This window comes from Cnephaeus nilssonii (genome assembly GCF_951640355.1).
Source record: "Cnephaeus nilssonii genome assembly, chromosome: 18".
In the NCBI taxonomy this organism is placed as follows: Eukaryota; Metazoa; Chordata; class Mammalia; order Chiroptera; family Vespertilionidae; genus Cnephaeus; species Cnephaeus nilssonii.
Window position 1 is genome coordinate 570342 of NC_137089.1, and position 24487 is coordinate 594828.

At 61.5% G+C, this 24487-nt stretch overlaps 3 protein-coding genes across 3 annotated transcripts; 1 reads left to right on the plus strand and 2 right to left on the minus strand.

Moving 5' to 3' along the window:
• Positions 1-51: 51 nt before the first annotated feature.
• Positions 52-3865, minus strand: MAPK15 (mitogen-activated protein kinase 15). Its single transcript, XM_079796540.1, has 11 exons — positions 3850-3865; positions 3658-3748; positions 2838-2968; positions 2436-2599; positions 1803-2267; positions 1376-1513; positions 1150-1255; positions 874-1069; positions 655-779; positions 444-569; positions 52-353 (listed from the first exon to the last, which is right to left on the minus strand). Exons 2-11 carry the CDS (start codon positions 3659-3661, stop codon positions 177-179), a joined length of 1632 nt encoding a protein of 543 aa, XP_079652666.1. The 5' UTR covers positions 3662-3748; positions 3850-3865; the 3' UTR covers positions 52-176.
• Positions 3866-10419: 6554 nt separating this feature from the next.
• On the plus strand, positions 10420-11786 carry CCDC166 (coiled-coil domain containing 166; the record flags this gene model as incomplete). The annotated part of the gene is made up of 2 exons (XM_079796287.1): positions 10420-10839; positions 10965-11786. The coding sequence occupies 2 exons, from the start codon at positions 10420-10422 to the stop codon at positions 11784-11786; spliced, it is 1242 nt and encodes a 413-aa protein (XP_079652413.1).
• A 2540-nt stretch (positions 11787-14326) lies between these two features.
• ZNF623 (zinc finger protein 623) lies at positions 14327-24334 on the minus strand. Its single transcript, XM_079796601.1, has 2 exons — positions 24225-24334; positions 14327-17970 (listed from the first exon to the last, which is right to left on the minus strand). The coding sequence occupies exon 2, from the start codon at positions 17895-17897 to the stop codon at positions 16410-16412; it is 1488 nt and encodes a 495-aa protein (XP_079652727.1). The 5' UTR covers positions 17898-17970; positions 24225-24334; the 3' UTR covers positions 14327-16409.
• Between the last annotated feature and the right edge of the window lie 153 nt (positions 24335-24487).

A 24487-nucleotide genomic window follows, 5' to 3' on the forward strand; every position in this document is an offset into this window, starting at 1 on the left:
AGGAAGGACTGGCCAGCAGGCTGGGGACAGACGACTTTATTGGAGGAGGTGATGGGGCTGGAGTGGGCGCCTCTGGACAAGCCTCCTGGGACTCCCATGGGGCCAAGCAAAGAGGGGGCGGGACTTGGGGGGCAGATCCTGGGGCGCGGGGTGGGGGAGCCGGCGGGGAGTGAGGCTCACACGCGGTGTCCAGGGAGCAGGGGCAGGCGGCCCAGCGCCGAGTGGCAGACGGTGCCATACGCCTGGGAGTAGCCCCCGAGCGCGGCCCGCGCGGCCCCCTGGGCCCCCTGCGAGGCCGAGGCGCTGAACATCCTGCGGCCCGGCCGGGCCTCCCCGGGACGCGCCAGAGGGACCTGCGCGAAGTCGGGGGTCCAGGTGAGAGGGAGGGGAGGGGCGAAAAGAGGGGGACACGGAGGGAGGAGGGCTGAGGGGGACGGGCTCACCCTTCGCGCGCCGGCCGCCCTCGCCCCGCGGCCAGGGTCCCGGTCGTTCCGGATCAGAGCCTGGACGGCCACCTGCGCGGCGGCCTGCGAGGCCAGGGAGGGCGCTGCCTGTGCGCGGGGCTTCGCCTGGGAGGCACGTGTCGGGGGGTCATGCTGTGCGCCCCAGGAAGGCACCGCAGAGGGTCCTCCCGTGCCCACCTACACCACCTACCCACGAGGGGGGCTCCGCCGTCGCCCCGGGGGGCCTTTCACCGCTCCCCCGGCCTCTCGGGGGCGGACGCTGGAGCGGGGGCGCCGAGTTCTGCCTGGGGACGCTCTTGGCTCCGCCGGGGGCGTCTGTGGGTCGGATATCAGCCCGCGGTGAGGAGTCTGGGCGCGGAGAGGGTGGTCCCACACCCACAGCGGAGGGTCCGGCGCTCACATTACGCACCGTGAGCGGGGCTGTTCTGCGGCCTGTGTCCGCGGTCCTGCGCGGGCGGCGGGGGGGCGGCTCTGGGTTGGAGCGCGCACGCCTGGGGCCCGGAGGCGCTGAGCTCTGCCCCCGGGGGACCCGCGGTCGGCACCAGTGCGTCCCCCTGGCCCCTCTCTCTGGGGAGGCGGCTGCCGCCCCTGCGCTCCAGGATCATCTGCGGGAGGGAGGCGCTCAGAGGGGCTGGCGGCGCTGGGGGCGGCGGTGACGGCGCTGGGGGCGGCCCGCCCGGGGCACCTGGTAGAGGCGGCTGCGATACTCGGGGGCCGAGAGCTGGACTCCTTCGTGCGCCGGGAGCCGCACCTCCGCCTCCAGCGCCCACTCGCGGGCCGGGCAGTGGAACCTGCGGGAGCCCACGAGGCGGGTACGGGAGGGGGCGAGGCCCGGGCTGCGGTCCGCGAGCCTCCCCGACAGCCTGGGGGGCAGCGGGGGGCTGGCGGGCGGCAGGCCCCTCCCCCCCTACCTCTGCACGTAGGGGTGCTGCAGGGCCTGGGCCGCGCTCAGCCGCTTGTCGGGGGCGAACACCAGGAGTCGCCGGAGGAGGTCCAGGGCCTCGGGGGGCGTGTCCGGGGGCAGGAGGGCGTCCAGCGCCTGCCGGGGCCTGCGGGGCCACGAGTCCGTCCTGTCCAGGCCCGAGCCCCCCACACCCGCACCCGGCCCAGGCTCCACCCTTTGCGGGGCCCCACTTAGCTGTCTCTGGATCCCTCCACCCATTCAGGACTCAGGCAGCCTGGCGGCGGGGCGGGGTCACCAGATCCGGGCCTTACTTCCGGTCCCCTTCTGTCCACCCCCACCGCTCACTGGAGCCCTCTTTAGCGGGACCGCGGTGGCTGGGCCGGGGTCTGGGCTGCTCGGCGGGGACACGGGAAGCTGCGGAGCCCCGGACTCACCGGGCCCCCAGGTGCTGCAGGATAGAGGCTCCGTAGCCTGAGCCGAGAGCCAGGAGGTCTGGGGGGGAGGAGATGAGCGCCAGAAGGTGTGAGGTAAGGAGGGAGGGGGTGATGGAGCAGCCCTGGGAGGCTGGACCCACGTGAACCCTGTGGCCAGGCCCTGCCTGCCTTGCAGGCTGCACAGTTGCTCCCTGACACCCCCATGAGCTCCCCCCTTTTCCCGTCTTCCCGAGGCTTCTGGGCCCCTGGCATCCTGCCCCCCAGCCCTGGCCTGCCGGCCGCCTCCCAGGGCCTGGTGCCCTGGCCCAGTGGGCCCTGCACGCACCCTCCCGGGCGGGCGGTGGGACGGTCTGCAGGATCAGCTCCAGCTGGTGGAGGGTGGACGTGCCGGGGAACAGGGGCTTCCCCCGGAGCATCTCCCCCAGGATGCAGCCCAGGCTCCACATGTCCACCCCCGGCGTGTACCTGGCGGAGGGCGTGCGAGAGGCCATTCGAGGGGGCGGGGCCCGTGCTGGGAAGGGGCGGGTGGGTGAGGACACCTGCGGGGCCCGGGCCTGGAGGCTCTGCTGGGCAAGGGGCGGGGGCGCGGGGCTGCCTGGGGAGGTGGCGACGGGAAGGAGGGCGTGGCGTTACCAGCTGGAGGACAGCAGCACCTCTGGAGCCCGGTACCAGCGCGTGGCCACGTACTCCGTCAGGGCCTGGCCCTCGGGCCCCTCGGGGAGGCCACCGAGGCAGCGAGCGAGGCCGAAGTCGCAGAGCTTCACCAGGCAGCTGGCGTCCAGGAGGACGTTGGACGGCTGGGGGAGGAGGTGGCTCAGGGCGGTGGGCCGGGCGCGGTGGAGGGGGGGGCGGAGCGGGTGCGGTGCACACGGTGGGGCGGGGGTGGGCCGGGCTCGGGGAAAGGGGGGCGGTGCACACGGTGGGGGAGGGGGGTGGCTCAGGGCGGTGGAGGGGGGGCGGGGGCGGTGGGCCGGGCTCGGGGAAAGGGGGGCGGGGCGCACTGTGGGGGGGGCAGTGGGCGGGGCGCGGCGGCACCTTCTGGTCCCGGTGGATGACGCGGCCCGAGTGCAGGAACTTGGCGGCCCGCAGCAGCTGGTAGAAGATGTAGCGCTTGTGCACGTCCTTCAGCAGCGAGCCCTTGCTGATGACGGCGTTCAGGTCCGTGTCTGGGGGGCACGCGAGGCAGCGGGGGGGGGGGGGGTCTGGTTAGCCCAGGGGCCCTGGGGAGAGCAGCTGGTCTGTCCCACTTGGGACCCCTCAGGGCACCTCTGCTGGCCCCCGGCCACCCGCAGGGCCACGCCCTGGGCGCGCACACCTCCCCGTGGGCCTGCGGGCAGCTTGGGCCTGCTCACTGTTGGTTCAGCAACAAGTTTGTGGAGTTATTTTTAATTATTTTGTGCCTTTGCTTTATTTTGATTTTTTTGGTTAACCCTCACCTGAGGGTATTGTCCCGCTGGTTTCTAGAGAGAGTGGAAGGGAGGGGGAGACACGGGGTGGAGCCTGCAACAGAGGCGCGTGCATCGAACTGGGGACCCTTCAGTCCACGGGCCAACGCTCTTTCCACTGAGTCAAACCAGCCGGGGCTGGGCCTTTGTTTTATAAAATGAGCAGAAAAAGGAAAAGGAGCCGTGAACAGTGGACAAAGCAGGGGCCTCTGGGGATGGAGTCAAGGGCGTTCCTGCCGTCAGCCAAGCTGTCTGTCCTTGGGCACAGGACACTGCCCACGGTGCGGGTGCGGGTGCTGGCCACGGCCGGGACCGAGCCGTCGAGGGACATCCGGAGGGAGCCAGGCCCCTGGAGGGGGCCCTCAGGCTAGGATGGAGGTGAGGCTGGGGGCTGACGAGGCCTCACTCACCCATAAACTCAAACACCAGGTAAATGTCCCTGTCATTCTCCGCCCGGATCACATCCAGGAGCCTAACGATGTTTGGATGGTCCCCAAGTTCCTGGGGAGAGAGCCAGCAGCTGTGTTCTGGGGTGGAGGGCCCGGCTCCCTCCTTCTGGGGAGACTGCGCCCGGGGAGGGGGCAGATGCCTCGGCCACGCACCTGGAGCAGCGTGATTTCCCGGAATGTTCTCTGGAACGAGGCAGAAACACACGTGTGTGCCAAGCCAGCAGGGCCCAAAGGCTCTTCACCCACACCCACCGGGCCGTGGGGACCGATTCTCAGAGCGGGCCCAAGGCGGGGGGCCGGCCCACGGCCTGCCCTGCCCTCGCCCTTAGCCACACTCGATTACCTGGGCATCTGTCTTGTCCCTGAAGGCATCGAAGATTTTCTTGATGGCCACGACCTCGCCAGTCCTCCGGTCCACCGCCTTCCACACGATCCCATAGGCCTGGGGAGGAGGGAGGTCAGCCGCTGGTCCCCACCCAACCCCCTCCTCCTGCTCTGGCTGCTGGGAGGGGTGGGAGTACAATGGGGTTGAGGCTCTGGGTGAGGCACGGCCTCTGCAGGCTGCTCAGGACCCCAGCATCTTTTGGAGGCGGGGAGGGGGGTGGCAGGCAGCAAGGGGAGTTGGAGGCCAGGGAGGGTTGGGGTCGGGGCAGGACCCTTCTCCAGGCACCCTAACCGCTCTCACATACTCCATCCAGCCTGTGCGCAAATCCTCCTGGCTGTTCCCTCAGAATTCATAGAATCCAACCACTGCTACCTGGTCCGCTGTCCCCACTGCAGCCTGAGCCTCCGGCAAGTCTCACCCGGTCAGTGGAGGCTAACATCGGCACTGCTCTCCCGCCCCCCCGCAACCTCAACAGTAGGCAGGTGAGCCTTGTGACCTGGCACCGCGGCTGCGACCACTCCCTGTGTCGCTAAAAGTAGAAGCCGAAGTCCCCGAGCTCCCATGATCTGCCCGTCCCCGTCCCCGTCCCCCTCACACATCCCGTCTCAACAACTCTGTCCCCCCAAAGTCAAGCAGGATCTGACCTCGGGCCTTTGCACTTGCTGTGTGCACTGCTCCCCCGCCCCATGAACACACACGCGCGCTCGCACAGCCTCACACACACACTCCTGCACAGCCCCGCGTGCTCACGATCACAAACACGCGTGGGCTCACACGCTCTGGTTCCGATGCGCGTCCACCGCGTTTATCCTCTCAGGCCCGCCCTGCCCTCCCGCTCAGAGACTGGGACGGGGGTCCAGCCCCCCAGGGAGCGATGTGGACGCCGCAGACAGAGCTGGGGAGCAGGCGGACCGGGGCGGCGGCAGGTGCTGCTCCGGGACCCCTGTCCCTGTCCCGCACCCCCGGGCGGAGGCCATGCGGGGGGCCCGTTACAGGAAACAGGCCCGCGGGGCTCAGGCGTCGCCCAAGGCCACACCTCCAGCGGGTGGAGGAGGCACGACGCCTGCCTCCGTCCCACTGAGTCGGGGAGACAGACCCTGCGTGGCCGTGCCCCGCTCACCCCCCTTCCCGAGCCGCCGCTTCAGCAGGAACCGCTGGGCTACGTGCGCGTCCCACCTCGGCCGTGCACATGCGGGCGGTGGGCGCCGCGGCTGCACAAACCGGCGGGGCGGGAACTGTTGAGCCCCGTTGCCTTGGGAACCGGCGGCGGCGCCTCCGTGGCGCCTGCGCAGAGCCTGGGGGGGGGGGGTCTGTGGCACAAGCCCCGCCCCCCGCCGCGAACCCCGGTCCCGCGAACGGGTGCCCTCCTCCGCTTTTGCCCCCGGAGCCGCCGCAGCCTCCGGAACCTTCGCGCCAACTCCGGGCCTTTGCACGGCGGCGCCTCGGCCTGGGGGAGGGGGGGGGGGGGGAGGGGGGGGTCCTTCCACCCCCCGGGATCTGGAAGGTGGGCTGACGGTTGGGGGTGCTCGCAGGCAGCCCCCCTCCCTGTGGAGCTGTTTGGGGACGGGCCGCGCCATCCCCAGCGGTGCCACATCATGGTCTCTGCTCCCCCAGGAAACAGAAATAAACAACCAAGGGATCTGGAACTCCCCCTTTCCCCCCAAAAAGGACTCGGAGTTTCATACAGCGCACCTGTGAGTGAGCCAGCGGTCAGAGTGATGGGGATTATAGACTATTCTGACCGGAGAGAGCACGGGATGCGGCCCGAGCAACGCTGAGAGGGACATGGATGGATCCAAATGCTGCTGTTAGCAAAGTGTGAGTTTCCGCCGTAAGGAGCTAGAAAACAAGGAGAAAAGTAAACCCAGTGTAGGCAGAAATGATGAAAAACACACTGCAGACCACCCCCTCCCACCTCCCACCTCCCACCTCCCACACTGCAGACCACCCCCTCCCACCTCCCACCTCCCACCTCCCACCTCCCACCTCCCACACTGCAGACCACCACCTCCCACCTCCCACCTCCCACGCGGCAGACCACCCACTCCCACCTCCCACCTCCCACACTGCAGACCACCACCTCCCACCTCCCACCTCCCACGCGGCAGACCACCCACTCCCACCTCCCACCTCCCACACTGCAGACCACCACCTCCCACCTCCCACCTCCCACGCGGCAGACCACCCCCTCCCACCTCCCACCTCCCACACTGCAGACCACCACCTCCCACCTCCCACCTCCCACACTGCAGACCACCACCTCCCACCTCCCACCTCCCACACTGCAGACCACCCCCTCCCACCTCCCACCTCCCACACTGCAGACCACCACCTCCCACCTCCCACCTCCCACGCGGCAGACCACCCCCTCCCACCTCCCACCTCCCACGCGGCAGACCACCCCCTCCCACCTCCCACCTCCCACCTCCCACCTCCCACCTCCCACACTGCAGACCACCCCTCCCACCTCCCACCTCCCACCTCCCACCTCCCACCTCCCACACTGCAGACCACCCCCTCCCACCTCCCACCTCCCACCTCCCACACTGCAGACCACCCCCTCCCACCTCCCACCTCCCACCTCCCACCTCCCACACTGCAGACCACCCCCTCCCACCTCCCACCTCCCACACTGCAGACCACCCCCTCCCACCTCCCACCTCCCACACTGCAGACCACCACCTCCCACCTCCCACCTCCCACGCGGCAGACCACCCCCTCCCACCTCCCACCTCCCACGCGGCAGACCACCCCCTCCCACCTCCCACCTCCCACCTCCCACCTCCCACCTCCCACACTGCAGACCACCCCTCCCACCTCCCACCTCCCACCTCCCACCTCCCACCTCCCACCTCCCACCTCCCACCTCCCACACTGCAGACCACCCCTCCCACCTCCCACCTCCCACCTCCCACCTCCCACCTCCCACCTCCCACACTGCAGACCACCCCTCCCACCTCCCACCTCCCACCTCCCACCTCCCACCTCCCACCTCCCACACTGCAGACCACCCCCTCCCACCTCCCACCTCCCACCTCCCACCTCCCACACTGCAGACCACCACCTCCCACCTCCCACCTCCCACGCGGCAGACCACCCCCTCCCACCTCCCACCTCCCACGCGGCAGACCACCCCCTCCCACCTCCCACCTCCCACCTCCCACCTCCCACCTCCCACACTGCAGACCACCCCCTCCCACCTCCCACCTCCCACCTCCCACCTCCCACCTCCCACCTCCCACACTGCAGACCACCCCCTCCCACCTCCCACCTCCCACCTCCCACCTCCCACACTGCAGACCACCACCTCCCACCTCCCACCTCCCACGCGGCAGACCACCCCCTCCCACCTCCCACGCGGCAGACCACCCCCTCCCACCTCCCACCTCCCACGCGGCAGACCACCCCCTCCCACCTCCCACCTCCCACCTCCCACCTCCCACCTCCCACCTCCCACGCGGCAGACCACCCCCTCCCACCTCCCACCTCCCACCTCCCACGCGGCAGACCACCCCCTCCCACCTCCCACCTCCCACCTCCCACGCGGCAGACCACCCCCGTCCCAGGACTTGGCCCTGCCCTCCGGGCGTCACCATCCGGAGTGCGGGCCCACCCCTTCCCTGCTCCTCAGGGTCAAAGTCCGAGTGGCTGTCACGCTGTTCCCCGCTGTGTCACAGTCGGAGCCACTGCCCTTCTTGTCTGGGGCACAGCCTCCCCCACCCGCTGGGTGGTCCTGGGGTGCTCCCTCGGCCCCAAAGCCGTCCTCTGCCTTGCCTGCTCCCCCATGTGCTATGGACTCAGGTGCCCAGGCCCCTCCCAGGAGGGCTCCTTGGGGCTGTGTGTGTGGTGGTCTTTGGCATCGTGCCTGCAGACTCAGAAACGAGGATGCCTCATCCCAGCCAGTGTGGCTCAGAGGTTGAGCATCGGCTCATGAACCAGGAGGCCAGGGTTCAATTTCTCATCAGAGCACATGCCTGGGTTGCGGGCTTGATTCCCAGTCGGGGGTGTGCAGGAGGCAGCCGATCCATGAGTCTCATCACTGATGTTTCTATCTCTCTCTCCCTCTCCCTTCCTCTCTGAAATCAATAAAAAACATACACATTTTTAAAAAGAAAAGTGGGCCATCTCGTGGGTCACCTCGGAGCCAGCCTGCAGAGGGGCCTGAGCGGGGCTCTGGGCATTCTTCAATTTGTCGTTCTCATCTTCACAACAAAGCCCCTGGGAGGGGCATGGCCTGGACCACACCCCAAATCCCATCCTTACGGGCCAGACCCTCAGGGAGGATCAGGGAGCCAAGCCCATAGACACCGGCCTCTAGCAAGGCCTCTCCGACCTGTGGCCCCCTGACCCCGAGCAGGGTCGTCACAGCGGCATCACCGCGGGCGCCCCCCCCCCCCCGCCTGTGTCTTTGGTGGGCAGCCCTGGCTGTGGGGCTGATGCCCATCTGACTGCACGTGGGCTTCCCTGGAGCTGACACGCCTGGGGTGGGGCTGGCGCTGTCCCACGGTCCCTGGCTTTGGAGGGGAGGCCGCTGGAGGAGGGGTCCCTGCCCGAGCACCTGGCCAAGAGCCGTTCAGGTGGGGGTGCAGGGGAAGGCAGGCTTGCGGGCGGGCGCCGCCCGGGATACAGGAAAGGGGGCAGACGTGGGTCCCGCCCAGAGGACAGCCAGGCCTCGGGTCCCCAGGGCTGGACGCCAGCCAGAGGGCACGGATAGGCGGGCTCTCCTGGACTCCACTCACGCTCCTGGGCACCGGCCCCTTTGCTGTGGTGCCCGCCATCAGGACTGCTTCTGATGGAGGGACCATGTGCTGGGGTGGGGCGGGGCTTCCAGGCCCCAGGGTCCCTTCGTCTGACCGTCGCCCAGCAGCTGGCCGCCCGTGGGTCAGTCTCCGGCATCGCCTGAAGCCGCAGGCCCGGGTGGCCGTGGCCGGGAAGGGTGGTGGGCCCAGGTCATGTGCTGGTGGAGTCCTTCACCCAGCAACAACATTAAAAGGCCAAGTTCGACCCAGACGCCCCCGAGACAGGAGCCCCGGGAGAGGCAGGGACAGCGCTCCTGGGAGGCACAGAGTCAGACTGCGAAGGACTAGACGGGCCCTGGGAATAGGCCTCCGCTTTCTGCAGTCTCAGTTTCTAAATCTGCCCAATGGGTACAGCGGCCCCAGGCAGGCCTTGAGGGTGGTGAGGTGCAGGGCGGCGCAGGCAGCTGCCCCTGGGGGCAGAGACCCTGGTATGTAGATGCCAGAGCACGCATGCAGCCCGCAGCGGCGAGTTTGACAGGCTTGGGCTGGAGGGAACCGTCCCAAATGGCCTCAGGAAAGCCCCCACTTGCAGGTGCAAGGTTTTCTGTTTTTCCCTGATTCTAGTTGGTCTTCTGTCGATTCTCTGTACGTCAGGCACCAATATCCTATTAAAAGTCCGTATCCTTTAAGGCCATCGCTCAGATGCTGTTTTAGGTCATGAGCAGTGTTTCTTTTATAGTATTTTTTTAAAAAATATATTTTTATTGATTTCAGAGAGGAAGGGAGAGGGAGAGAGACAGAAACAGTGATGAGAGAGAATCACTGACGGGCTGCCTCCTACACACCCCACACTGGAGATTGAGCCCGAAACCCGGGCATGTGCCCTCACAGGGAATTGAATCCTGACCTCCTGGTTCATAGGTCGATGCTCAACCACTGAGCCACGCCAGCCGGGCTGTGTCTTTAATATTTTAAGGTTAAAATAAACAAAGATTCTGCATTGTCTTGAAGTTTATGCCATTTTGTCTTTATTTATAAAGCACATTTTTTACACGAAGGAAAATGTCTCCGTTGTGTTCGTAATTTTAAGAGGCGCTGCCACACGTGTCGTGCAGGTGCGGCCGTGGGAGTGAATTGCCGGGGCTCTGACACAGCCCGCTGGGCGTGGAGGCGGGATGCTGCTTCGTCTGCGGGAAGCCCAAGTCCCAGTCCGGGTCGGACCTGTGCGGGGTTATCAACTTTGAGTGCGGGGGTTGGGGGATTGGATGGGGGATGGGGGAGTAGGGCTGTTGCCCCAGCGATGGGGCGATAGTGGGGGAGGGCGGCTAAGTTCTGTCTCCATGGAGACTGTAGGGGCTGAACGCCAACAATACTCGAGGTGGGCGCACCCCGACGGATGGCCACGGTCCCAAAGGAACCCACGAGTAAAGGTTGGCCACGGGGCCCCGACCCCCGATTCATCCCATACCCCTGATTCTGCCTCCCCCGACCCTGAGACGCGCCCCACCGCTAGAGTCCTCGGGCTGCGGAGGAGCGGGGCGGGGTGGGGGCGGGCTGCGGGCGAGCCCTCACGCGTCGCTCTGCCCCAGGCCGGGGCTCATGGCGCCCAAGAAGAAGCGCGGGAGTCGGCCGGCAGAGGGCGCCGAGGCGCGGCTGTCGGAGCGCGCGCAGTACCTGCTGCGCGAGTACCGGCTGCTCACGCAGCAGCTGGACGCCTACGAGCAGTGCGTGGACCAGGTGCTGCAGGACAACATCCAGCTGGACGGCGAGGCGCTGCGCCTGCGCGACGAGAACCGCTTCTACGCCACCTACGTGAGCGCGCACGCGCAGCGCTGCGCCAACGCCACGGTGCGCCTGGAGGAGCAGAACCGCGTGGACCTGGCGCAGATCCACAGCCAGCGCGCCGACCTGGAGGCGCTCTACCACGGGCGCGAGGACGGCGTGCGCGCGCAGCTGCAGGAGATGGAGGCGCGCGCGGCGCACATGGCGCGGCAGGTGCAGGAGCTGCAGCCCTACAAGGCCAGTGCGCGTGCGCCGTGGGCGGGCCAGTGCGTGTGCGCGGGGCGGGTGGGGCCGGGCCGGGCGGGGGTCGGAAGCCGGGTGAGCTGGGCGCGTGCTGACCCGCGCTGCCGCCGCCGCCGCAGGAGCTGCAGCTGGAACAGCTGGCGCGGATCCGGACGCTGGAGCGCGAGCTGCTGCACATGCGCGTGGAGCACACGCAGCTGCTCCACCGCGTCAAGCGGCGCTTCCTGGAGGACAAGGCGGCCTTCGAGCGGGAGGCGCGCCAGCGGGTGCAGTCCCTGGCGCGGCGCGCGGAGAGGGAGGCGGCGCGCGCGCTCATCGCGCACACGCAGACCATCAAGGCGGACAACGGGCGGCTGCGGGAGGAGCTGCTGCGGCTGCTGCGCCGGGCCCACCTGCTGCACGACATGCGGCGCCAGCTGCTGCTGCAGCGCGAGCAGCTGTGGAGCGAGCACCAGGACACGTGGGACCTGGCGCGCGTGCACGGTTGGCTGCGCCGGGGGCCCGGAGGCCCGGAGCTGTGCCAACCGCTGTCCTCCTCGCGCATGGGGTCCTTAGCCTCCGGCACCGACTCCTCCATCTCCGCCACGGGCTCCTGGTTCGAGGCCTCTCGGAACCCGTCCCAGGTCTCTTCCATCACCGTCTCCAGGGCCCCGTCCGTGGCCTCGCTGCGTGTGGGCTCCACGGTCCCATCGCTGGCCTCGCTGAAGGCGGGGTCACAATTGCATTCCCAGGACCGGTCGAAAAGGGACTCCCAAGTGCCATCCTTGGCCCCGTCCCGCCCCGGCTCGCGGGTCTCATCCTTGACCCAGTCCCGCCATGGCTCCAGGATCCCTTCGCGGTCCTCATTCCGCGCGGCCTTACAGAGCTCCACGCCCTCTGCTCACTCTGTCCCCGGGTCGAGCCCGTTGAAGGAGACTGTGGACACTGACTCGGCAGACTGAACCCGCCTGGAAGGAGTCCAGGGTGGGGAGACCGGAGCGCAGGAAGCTAGCAGGTGAGTGCGGTTGTTAATTAAAATGTGACCCTCGCCCCCCCACACACACACCTGTGGCACCGCCTGCCAGCTTCCGGCCACTGAGCTTCCCAGGCTGTTGATGCGCTTCACCCCGTGTCAGCCGGACCCAGCACCCCTCCCCACCGTGGCCGGCTGGGCTGCTCCCGCAGGGCCAGGGCCAGAGAGTCAGGGACGTCGGCATCCCGCCCACTAGGGCTGCCAGTGGTGGCAGAGACGGGCATGGGGGCATGGGCAGGTGGTGAGGGTAGAAAAGGGGCCTGGGGTGAGTGGCTGTGCCTTGTGGTCCGGAGGGCCAGTGTCGGCTGCAGTGGGAGCACCTGGAGAAGCCACGGGTTTTTTGTTTAACCCGTCGTGGGGGTTGGGTAGTTTTTTTTATTTTAAGCTAATTTCAAATTTAGAGAAAAGTTGCAAGACTAGTACAGTGAAGTCTCGTATACCGTTTATCCAGACTCACCAGCAGTTTGCTTTCTACCTCTTGCGGTGTGTGTGTGTGTGTGTGTGTGTGTGTGCACGCACGCGCCCCACCCCCCATACGTTTCAGATGAGGTTCGCAACCCTTCACCTCTACATCCTGTAGTGTTTCCTGAGGACAGGGCCGTTCTCCGACATCCTGCAGCCCGATGGTGCGGGTCAGGAAGTCAGTGTGGAGAGTAGGGTACTAGCCCGTCCTCAGCTCACATTAAAGTGTGGTCAGCTGTCCCCACAAGGCCCTCTGGCCGCCCTGCCTGCCAGCTGACCGCATTCAGTTGTCAGTCCCAATGTGCACAGGCCGGGTAAGATGTCCCTTAGGTGTGGTGCATAGTCACGATGGCTGTCCCAGGAGGCCGCCTGGCTGACCCTCGGCGCTGGCCCCAGGACAGCGACATCATCCTGAGCGCAGAGGGAAGGGTCGGAGGAGAGCGCTGTGTACGAGAGGCAGGGCCTCTTCAGCCGGGGATCTGAGGGCCCAAATGAGAGGACCCCTGGGATAGGACCTGGGTCGAGTGGCAGGAGTTGAGAGCACAGGTTCAAAACAAAGCGGAAACTCCGCCCTCTGGGGTCCGCCCCTCGCTCTGGCCCAGTGCTTCCTGTGAAGTAGGAATGCCACTCAGTAGGCATTTGTCAGTTTCTCCTTGTAGTCACCATTGACTAAGAATTTTGGAACGATTATTTTGGACCACAGAGTGTGGTTAGTTTATAGTGGTTGAGTTGCAGTATTAATAGCAGCATTACTTTTTACCCGTTTATTTTATAGTTTCTGAATTTTCTTTCTCATTTTGTGTTTCAGTTGGACTCCTGCCCCATTTCATTTGCGTCTCTACTTTGTAGAAATCGTACTCGTCTTTTTCAGTGGTTATCTGAGAGATGTTGACGTGCACATTTAAGCTCATAATTCGTGAAGATCGTATCTTTCCCTCCCCCCCAACCCTCCAAACGCTGTATATCTCCATCCACCTTCCAGGCTTAAGAATCTGCTGACAGTCACAGTACCCACAGACGGCCACTGCTCCTTTCTCTGTGGAAGCTCATCCTCCTGGCACTTACATGTGGTTCATATTTGTGTGTAAGTTTCGCTTCAATAAGAGTCACTTTGAACACCTTGCTGCTAGCTCCTCATTCCTCGCCCAGCTCTCCCGCTTCTTCCTCTAAACGAGCTGCTCAAGCCCTCGCCAGCTTGGCTCAGTGGATAAGAGCGTCAGCCCGCACACTGAATTCCCGTCAAGGGCATGTACCTCGGTTGCAGGCTCGATCCCTGGCCCTGGTCAGGGTATGTGTGGAAGGCAACCAATTGATGTCTCTCTCTCACATCAGTGTTTCTCTCTCTGTGTCTCTCCCCCTTCCTTCCACTCTCTCTAAAAAATTAATGGAAAAATATCCTCAGGTGAGAACGAACAGCAACAACAACGTGGGCAAACGTCGTGAACAGACACATCACGGGGATGATGCTGGTGGCAGCATGCATGTGGAAAGGTGCTCAGCCCCGCCACGCAGGACGAAATAGACACACGTACACCACGGGGCTGGGTTCCGTGTTAGAGGAGTGACAATGGCGTGTTGATGAGGATGTGGAGCAACTGGAACCCTGACACACTGTGGCCAGAGTACAAAATGGTAGTCAGTAGAGAAATTTGTTGGCAAATTTTTTTTCAATCACCTGAGCACATGCTTCTATTGATTTTTTTAGAGAAAGAAAGGGAGGAGGAGAAAGAAACATCAATGTGAGAGTGAAACATTGATTGGCTGTCTCCCACACACACTCCAACTGGGGATCGAACCCACAATCTGGGCATGTGCCCCAAGTGGAATCAAACCCACTTTTTGGTGTAGGAAGAACACTCCAACCGAGTCACACTGGCTGGGAATGGCGATTTTTTTATAAAGTTAAAAACAGTGATAACAGCAATTCCTAGTCACTCACCCAAGAGAAATAAAGAGGCATTTCCGAATACCTGTACATAAATGTTCATCAGTTTTATTCTTAACAGTCCAAGCTGGAAACTCAAATTTGTAACAACAGATGAATAATAAATGATGGTTTATACAATTGAACATGGCTCAGCAAAGAGAAGAGCTACTGCAGCTAGAAACTACACTGGGTTGAGTCTTTAAAACATGCCAAAATGGAAAGGAGTTAGACACACAAGATCACATACCGTAGGCATCCATTCCTATCGAATCCTAGAACAAGCAAGCTTACCTGCGCTGACCGCGGACGTTTGGGGCTGGGCTGGGAGTAACAGAAACAGCCGAAGGGAACCCTTTGGGCGATAGGAAGGTTACTTCCCGGTTATGGCGGTGGTGACACGGAGCACGTTAAAACTCTGTACACTTGAAATAGGTGTTCGTGCTGTGTGGAAACGGGACCGCAACCATGTTGGTTAAAATGACCCGCTAATACCCGAGTCCGCACGTCAGGTGGTGAGCTCTCCGGAGAGGATGCAGCCCTTTTAAAACTACGGTACTCACTCCCTTGGGGCTTCTAGGATTGCTGACATTTGTTAACTCAAAATGACTTCATGGGCAAAACTTAATTTCACAAGTAGGGGTTTTGGTTAATGTTTGGATCAAGGAAATTCAGAGGCAACAACTAATGGCCTCACTAGCCAGGTATCCGATGTGTGATCAACTCGCCTGCTGCTGAACAGCGCCATGCAACTCCCCGCTTCTGCTCGATTCCCTTCACTCCACCTTCTCCAGCTGACAATGGCTAATCTCCGCGGACCAGCTCAAAGGCCACGCCAGCCACCGCCTTGCTTACGCTCCCACACGGCCAGGAACACGTGTCTGTCCCCACACGTCGCTCACTGTGCGGTGCCCTGCTTCCCTATAGACGTGGAATGACCTCAGGTCCCAAGCGTCTTCCCAGGACTGACCACTGGTCGTTACAGGTTGAAATGCTTTCGAGTGATTGACAGCAGGAGCCAGCGAGTAGAAAAGGGCGAGAAGGGTTGAGTTCAGCCCTGGACTGCTCAGAGGCGGAAGTTATGTCCTGTGCTGGGACTCGGTTATGTCCTGTGCTGGGAACCAGAAAGATGCATAGACAACGAAGTGAAGACCGTGCCCCCAAAGCCAGTGCGTGGCCCTGGCCGAGCTCTGACAGCAGCAATGCGAGGGCACGGGGCTCACACTGGCCGCCACCTGTGACTTCGGGCTGGAGGACGAGCAGAAGACATGGACGAGGCTGAGCAGGTATTCCCAGCAGCCCAGCAGAGGACACTGCACAAAGCAAGGACAAAATCCAGGTGTTTTAAAATAGCAGCAAAAAGCGACACAGCCGGAGAGGCACCACGTACACAGAGGGGGCGGGCTTTTTTATTGTTCTGCGCTAGACACCAGGGACACGTAAACCAGTCCGATGTAACTGTGTCCACAAGGAATCGGCAGTGCAATAAGGAGACATACATAAGAACACAATTCTTACACGTCAGAGTAAACGCAGTAACAGGTGCCGAGGGGTGACAGCAGCTCCGCGGTGGAGAGGCTGAGCCTGACGTGATGCCTGGATGGTCTCTGCGTGATGAGCAGCCAGGGCAGGAGAGGGGGAGCATTCAAACGAGGAGGCCAGGGCGCAGGGACAGCTGGGATACGGGAACATCCGTTAGTGCTGCTGCAGCACTGAGCGAGGCGGTGGGAGACGAGGCTCCAGGAAGCAGAACTTAGGATGCAGGGAGGGAGCTCAGAATGTGCCCACGGACCACAGGGAACCCCCCTGCGGCTCTCCGACGTGCCTCTTTGGACAGATCTAAATCGCTCCATCGCACTGTTTAACGAGCGGACACAGTTCTCCTCTAAAGGGGACTTAGCCCAGGGGTGAACTGTAATTGTGCAGGAACATCTAGAGACCTAGCTCCTGGCCCCAAACTGTTCCAGCTCAGTCAGCTGTCTTCAGGTAGCGCTCCCGAGGACACAGGTTCCTGGCCGGTCAGTCCAGCATGGCTGAACACACAGGCGGCAGCCCACTCCTAAAGCAGCCCCAGCCGTGACTCTGGGAAAGGCTGACATGGCCAAAGGCACGTGAGCCACAACGCTCATGCCACCCACTGGCAAACATCACTGACTTGGAGCATAATTACAAGTCATCTGTATGACCCCCCTGACTTACAGATTTCTCACTCAAATGTGCGGGGGTCTTACTCAAGGGAAGCCCCTCTTGAGTAACACCTTGATTACTTTTAAAGTTTGGGTGAGAGTGGCAATCTTTCCCATACTGACTACAATCGTACAGTTTCTCTTCAGTGTGGATCTTCTGGTGTTGAAGGAAGTTTGACCTCTGAATGAACCCTTTCCCACAGTAACTGCACACATAGGGCTTCTCTCCGGTGTGAATGATCTGGTGCAGCAGCAGCTTGGAGCTCTGGATGAAGGCTTTCCCACAGTCCTTACACTCAAAGGGCCTGTCCCCCGTGTGGATCTTCTGATGTTCGGTGAGATGAGCTTTCTGCAGAAAAGCTTTGCCACACTCCTTGCATTCGTAGACCCTCTCTCCAGTGTGAATTTTCTGGTGCCGAATAAGGTATGAACTCAGGAAGAAAGCTTTCCCACATTCATTGCACTCGTAGAGTTTCTCTCCAGTGTGAATTCTCTGATGCTGAGTGAAGTTTGACGTCTGGCTGAAGCGCTTCCCACACTCGTTGCAAACATAAGGCCTCTCCCCAGTGTGGATCCTCTGATGCTGGATGAGCTTTGAGCTCCTGATGAAGGCTTTGCCACACTCGTTGCATTCAAAGGGCCTCTCTCCAGTGTGAATTCTCTGATGTTCGATGAGGTCCGAGCGATGACGGAAGGCCTTCCCACATTCCTTACATTCATACTGTTTCACTTCCGTGTGGGTCTGGTAATGTCGAATGAGGCTTGAGCTCCGAATGAAGGATTTCCCGCATTCGTTACACTCATAGGGCCTTTCTCCTGTGTGAATCCTCTGATGTCGAATGAGCAATGAACTCTGACTAAAGCCTTTCCCACATTCTTTGCATTCAAAAGGCCTCTCCCGGGTATGGACGCGCTGGTGTCGAATCAGGTCTGAGCTGTGACAGAAGGCTTTCCCGCACTGAGTGCACTTGAACGGCTTTTCTCCTGCGTGTGCTCGCTGATGCTCGATGAGATCTGCATAGTGAGTGAAGTCTTTCCCACAAGCATTGCACACGTAGAGTCTTTCTCGGGTGTGAACACTCTGGTGCTCAACAAGGTGGGAGCTCTGGCTGAAGGCTTTCCCACACTGGTCACATCTGTAAGGCTTCTCCCCAGCATGGGAAACCTGGTGTCTAACGAGGTCCGAAATAAATGGGAAGCTTTTGCCACAAGTCCCACATGGGTGGGCTTCCCCTTCCATGAGCTCCCTCTGAAGGATGCGGAGGTCTGAGCGCAGAACAGGGCTGCCTCTGCACTCACTCCCCCCCTGGACTGCCTCTCCCGTTTGGATCTTCCAGTGAGTAACTGTCACCTGTTTGAAACCTCCCTCCCGAGACGGGGGGCTCTGCCCTTCCAGGTTCCCCAACAGCCCTCCGAATCCCGGTGCAGGGGCCTCCCCAGACTCCATCACTGTGAGTGTTTCTGACATTGTCCTTGGCGGATTTCCATTCTCAGAAATTCAGACTCCAGAGTCACCTCCTCACCAGTTCCTGCATCAGAACCTGAAATAAAGCAGAGTAAGATCATCTTCCGCCTCATTAATAGACAGGAACCCGCTGGAGCGGGTGGGGGTGAAACACACATCCACGGAGAGGAAAGTGTGTCCTCTGCTCACACTCTTCACCCAACACACGTCCCACACACACTCGTCTCACCCCAAACAGCCTCCCACTTGGGAAGGCTTCTTTGGGGCTCCATCATCCACTCCAGAGGACAGACTGGTTGGGTGGCCGATGGATAGGGATTGAACTACCGAAATCAAGATGTATTTCCAAAGACACACAAATACAGCAACCTTACCACCTCTTTGATGCCCCTCGTTCCTTCACATCCTCCCAGTTCTGAACCAGTGAGGCAGGTGAAGAGCGAAACGTTCCCTCCTCGCCAGCGTAGACCCCATGTCAGTGTGTTACACGTTCATTTTGGTTACGTGTTAAAAACCCTTTCCTGGCATCGCTTCTCAGACTTCCGGCACCATTGGCTAAGATCAAGTGTAAAACCATTCTCCCGCGTACCAACCCTAACTCCCCTGCCCCTTTCGTCCTCTATCAGACTTGCATAGGGAAACCCGCTTGGGTTCAATTCCACTTGCTTCCTATCTATGTCTGCTTCCTGCCGAGCTCTCTACGTTCTTTCTTGTTGCTAATCTTCACCCCAGGATACTTTTTTCCACTCATTTTTTTGAGAGTGGAAGCAGGGGGGGCGGGGTACAAAAAGAGAAACACTGATGTGAGAGACATTGGTTGGCTGCCTCCCCACACACCCAACTGGGGCCAGGGATCAAACCTGCAACCCAGGTACATGCCCTTGACGGGAATCGAACCCTCAACCTTTAGGTGTGTGAGCCATTGCTCCAAACCACCAACCCACACCAGCCAGGACTGAGCTCTCTCACATGCTTTTCACAGTGTGAGATGTTTATATTTAGAATCAGGCAGCTGGACTCAGCTTAGATGATCCCAATGTTGTTGGCAACATCCACAGCATCAGTCAGGAACCAGTCAAACACAGGCCTGTGGCTGTGGGAAGCCACATGGTGCAGCCAGGGAGCCTGGCTGGGAGGAGGGGTGGCCAGTGGGCTAAACTGCAGCAGAGACTGAAGACTGCCCAGTATCCCTGCCTCCTTTTAAATCAATATATATTTTTATTGATTTCAGAGAGGGAGAGGGAGAGATAGGAACATCAATGATGATGGAGACTCACTGATCGGCTGCCTCCTGCACACCCCTTACTGGGGGATCAAGCCCACAACCCAGGCATGTGCCCTCGACTGGAACCGATTTTGGACAGTCTGCAGGCCGACGCTCTATCCACTGAGCCAAACCGGCTAGGGCTTCATTGATTTTTAGAGAGAGTGGGAGAAAGAGGGAAAGACAGAAATATCAATGTGAGAGAAGCACGTCGATTGGTTGCCTCCTGCACGAGCCCTGACTAGGGCCCGGACCAGGGAGGAGCAGGCAACTGAGGCATGTGCCCTTGACCAGAATCGAATCCGGGACCCTTTGGTCCACAGGCCAATGCTCTATCCATTGAGCAAACCAGCCAGGGCAGCACTTGAGATTTTAGTAGGCACATGGCCACCCAGCCAGTGACTACATTTCCCAGAGTCACCTGAGGCTGGGTGTGACCCTGTGATGGAGAAACAGCAAGTGGCCTGTCTCCCGCCCCACGGGGACATGTGGATGGGGCCCAGCAGCCAGGCTCTGTCGGGCGAGGGGCACAGCCAGCACCTGCCTGTGAGAAGGAACCTGAGAAATCAAGTTTCCTGCTGGAAACACTCGCTCCGAATCCGTTACGGCGCCTTGAGCCCAGGCTGCAACCGGCTCACGGGCGACCTGGCCCTGGAGGCAGCGCTCCCTGCGGCAGAGAGGACTGCACCGCACACCGCCAACCGACCACGCTGCGGCGCTGGGCACGCGATGTGCCAACGGGTCGGGCGACACAGCTTCCTGCAGCGTGGCCACTCGACGTGGCCGTGACGCAGCCCGGAGCCCACAGCCCTGTGGCCGTCACAGAGAGCGTGTTTCTCCTTAAAGGCCCCCTAACTTGGTTTAAGAACATCAGTCACCTGCTTATATCGTTACTTTTCAAGATATAAAGGTAAGTGATGCTGAGAGAAACTTAAAACCCTCAGCATTTCAACAGGTAAGTACTGTTACCTGTTTATACACACTCACCCAGACCTCTCCTGAGAGTCATCCACTCACTTACACTCAATCTTTAACAGTAAAGATGAGCCCTGGCTGGTGTGGCTCAGTGCACAGAGCATCGGCCTGCGGACTGAAGGGTCCTGGGTTCAATTCCGGTCAAGGGCACATGCCCGGGTTGTGGGCTCGATCCCCAGTAGGGGGCATGCAGGAGGCAGCTGATCAAGGATTCTCTCTCATCACTGATGTTTCTATCTCTCCCTTCCTCTCTGAAATCAATAAAAAGATATTTTACAAATAAATAAATAAAGACGGGACCACACTATGCCCACCCACCTGGGACCTCCCCACCTGCGCCCTGGCATTCTTCGAGTTCCTCCGATAGATACCGGCTGCCTTGGACAGCGTCACGCGCTGAGTCCCTACGGCAGAGCAGGATGTCTGGTGTCCTGAGGACAGGTGTTCCCTGAGGTGCAGAGGTCGCGACTGAAAGGTGTGGGAGCACCTCGAGGCACCAGGGCAGCTCTTCTCATACCAGCCTATAGCATTGGGGGGGGCACCCCCAAGGAGAGGCTGCAGCCAGCCGGTGCCGCCTGTGAGCGGGCCGGAGCGTCTAACTGGCACTCAGCCTGGGAGCTCAGTGCCGCTCCATCCAGCCTGTGGCCGGCAGAACCGGAACGTTTTCTCTTCACCTGCCTCACGGGTTCAGAAATGGGGGGAAGAGGGGTGCAGTCCTTCGCAACGGCCCCGCACGCTCTCCCACACCCCTCCAAACCCGATGAGGAGCTCGTACTGTCACTTTATTTTACAGACGAGGAAACGAGGCTGGGCCAGGAAGGGGCAGAGTTAAGGTCAAGTCCAGGTCTGCTCCTCCGGTGCCATTGCCAGGTGGAAGGTCTGCTCCTTCGCGGGGTGACCCGTCGCACCGACGGTGTGCTGCTTAGATCGGCTGGATGGGTATTACAAAAGCAAGCTCACAGTTTAAGCCTCGTTATTTCCCTTAATTTAAAAAAGCAGCAGTCGGACGTTGGCTTTTGTTTTGGAAGTCAGTGATAGCTTCTGCTTTTATGTTTTAAGTTTAAACTAGTGGCCCGGTGCACGGATTCCTGCACATTGAAAGGAAATTAATTAGAAGAAATATTTTAGTATCACTAGTTGCCCTTTTTCTATAATAGAAGTGTCAAATTCATGATAGACGATGACAGATCAAAACACACGCGTGGCGCCGAGAGCTTTATATGTATCCCGCATGCACAAGTCATCATTTATTTTTAATTTGCCAGTGCGCGTCATATGTACCAGCCAGTCAGTCACTTAGCCTTTTATATATACTGAGTGGCCAGATTATTATGATCTCTGAACACATAATAATCTGGCCACTCAGTGTGTGTGTGTGTGTATGTGTAGCTCCCTTTTCTTCTGTCAAGAAAAATGAAATTGGCCCTAACTGGTTTGGCTCAGTGGAGAAAAGCATCGCCCTGCAGACTCAAGGGTCCCAGGTTCGATTCCGGTCAAGGGCATGTACCTTGGTTGCGGGCACATCTCCAGTAGGGGGTGTGCAGGAGGCAGCTGATCGATGTTTCTCTCTCATTGATGTTTCTAACTCTCTATCCTTCTCCCTTCCTCTCTGTAAAAAAAAAAAAAAAAATCAATAAAATATATTTTTTTAAAAAAAAGAAAAATGAAATTGGTGCTTGAATCCGGGACCTAGGTGGGCGGGCATAGTGTGGTCCTGTCTTTATTTATTTATTTTTAAAATATCTTTTTATTGATTTCAGAGAGGAAAAGAGAGGGAAAGAGAGAGAGAACCATCAATGATGAGAGAGAATCCTTGATCGGCTGCCTCCTGCACGCCCCCTACTGGGGATTGAGCCCACAACCCGGGCAGGTGCCCTTGACCGGAATTGAACCTGGGACCTTTCAGTCCGCAACACCCTTCTTTCATTTAAAGAAACCTGATGAGGAAAAAAAAAAAAAAGAGAAAGAGAAAGAAACCTGAGTGAAAGGAACAAAAGGAAGTAAAAATACACCATTCTCGGCTCCCATCAGATACTGGGCTAACGCGGCCCACCTGCCTGCTGTCACATAGAAGTTGCTGGATAAAATATGACAGGCATTGTCTAAATGCACAGCTGATGCTCAGGGAGGTCCTGGGTGCCGGAAAGGAAGCGAGAGCCGAGTGCCGGAAAGGAAGCGAGAGCCGAGCTGGGAGCGCGAACCTGTGAGCAGCCCCGAGCGGCTCAGGGTGGCAACGGGGAGGGACTAGAAACCGTGCTCTCACCTGGCACTGGTAAGGGGGCCTCGGGCTCCAGGGGAGTCGGGGCCACTGTCTGTTGCTCGAGCCCTAAAGAGAGGAAGCAGGAAGGTGTGCTTCGGCCCGGAGAAGAAGGAGAAATACGGGCAGGGGCCGCTGAGAGAGACGTGGGCTGGAGCAGCTCGCGACCCCGTGCGCGCCCCCCCCACCTGCCGCTGCCATCAGCCTGTGCTCCTGCCGCTGCGTGAGGAGGGAGCTGTGCACTGGCGAGTGCTTCCCTGGTTTTCTTTTTTTTAAATATATTTTACTGATTTTTTACAGAGGAAGGGAGAGGGATAGAGAGTTAGAAACATCGATGAGAGAGAAACATCCATCAGCTGCCTCCTGCACACCCTCTCCTGGGGATGGGCCCGCAACCCAGGTGCATGCCCTTGCCTGGAATCGAACCTGGGACCCTTCAGTCCGCAGGCCGACGCTCTATCCACTGAGCCAAACCGGTCAGGGCTTCCCTGGTTTTCTTACGCCCTTCTCACACCACCGCGCAGTTCAGGAGGTGGCTTCCTTAAGGCCACACCAGCTACTGGTGCCATCTCCTCCCCACTCACCCCTCCCCTCCCCTCCCCTCCCCTCCCCTCCCATGCCATTCCGCTTCTGCCCCCATGGCTCTGCCCAGGAGCCAACACCCTTCTCTGCTCCTGTCACCCTCCAGGCCCAGCAGCACCGCCCAGGCCGGACAGCTCCCTCACCGGCTTTCAGAGGCACCGCTGGTCAGGGGTCGGCTGCTCCCCGACCACCTCCCACCTCCTGATCAGGACCGGGGCGGGGCCTCTGGGCTCTGCCGCCTCCCTCTCCTTCCCGGGGCCTCTCCGGAGTCAGGAACCCATCGCCGCACTCCGAGGGGGACCGGGCCACGGGAAAGAACACAGAGCAGCCCCTGCTCCCACTTCTCTGTGAGGGGGTGCCCTGGCTACTGCCGCCGTCAGGGTCCCCTCACACGCGCCCGGCCCGCGGCTGAGCTGTGATTCCCGGTCAGGGCGCAGGCTGCTCGGGTTGCGGGCCCCATCCCCCGTGGGGGGCGTGCAGGAGGCAGCCAGTCAGTGATTCTCTCTCATCACTGATGTTTCCGTCTCTCACCAGCCCTTCCTGAAACCAATAAAAATGTGTAGAAACGATCCTCTTACAACGTCACAGCTGTGATCGGAGAGGAGCGAGTGGTCCCAGAGCTCGGGGAGGTGGCTGGGAGACCGGCCGCTGCTGTCATTCGCCCGCCCTGGGCCTGGGCGGGGGCGGGGGTGGGGGGACGGCGGGGGGCGCCTAGGAGCGAGAGCTCGCCGACAAACGAGTCTCAGGCCCCGAGGACCCCACGACCATGACGTAGCCGTGTGTGGGGTGCCCTGACGTCAGAGATCTGGGGAAAGGGAACCTTCCGGAAAGCGCGAAGGCAGCGCGGCCAAGCCCCTCTCCCCCCCGGCGATGCCCCTCCAGGCCCAAGCGGGGGCCGGGCTGGCCCTCACCTCCTGGCTCCCGGGCCCGGCCAGGGCGGGCCGGCTCGGCCCCCGCACAAAGGTCTCAGGGCGGCCGCAGGCTCCGCACACCGGTCCCCACCCCCGGCCCGGCCGCCGCGGAGGGAAGGAGGCTGGAGGCTCGCGGCGGGCGGGAGTCCTGGCCCCGGCACCACCCGCAGGCCGTCCGTCGGGGAGGGGACTGAGGCCACGGCCGGCCTGGCAGACCCAGGGTCGGCCGGACGGCTGCCGGGAGACCGGCTCCCCGAGGCCCAGGCTCCGGGACCCCCGTGCGGGGCCGGCCCAGCTCAGCCCGCCGCCCGCCCCGCCCGCCGCCCGAGCGCGCCACTCACCCGGCGCCCGGCGGCGAGAAGACCGCGCGCCCCGCCGCGAACCCGGGAGGCCCGCCCCGCAGGACCAGCGACAAAGCCCGCAAGGCGTCCCGCACTCCGCGGCCGGAAGTCGGCCCAGGTCCCGCCCCTGGACTTCCGGATCGGCTCTTTGCGGCCTCTCGGTGGTCGGGCCTTCCGGCCGGGCGCGAGGCGGGCGGGGAGGGAGGGAGGGAGGGGGTGGGCCGGGTCGCGGCCGCACCCGGTTCTGTGCTGAGGGGTCCTCA

Excerpts from the sequence above, each read along its gene's own strand:
- MAPK15 (XM_079796540.1), bottom strand. Across the intron at positions 1,256-1,375 it reads CAGCACCCCTACGTGCAGAG|GTTCCACTGCCCGGCCCGCG; the intron begins GTAGGGGGGGAG and ends GGGCTCCCGCAG. Across the intron at positions 780-873 it reads GCAGAACAGCCCCGCTCACG|ACGCCCCCGGCGGAGCCAAG; the intron begins GTGCGTAATGTG and ends TCCGACCCACAG.
- ZNF623 (XM_079796601.1), bottom strand. The coding sequence starts at position 17,897 with ATGTCAGAAACACTCACAGTGATGGAGTCTGGGGAGGCCCCTGCACCG.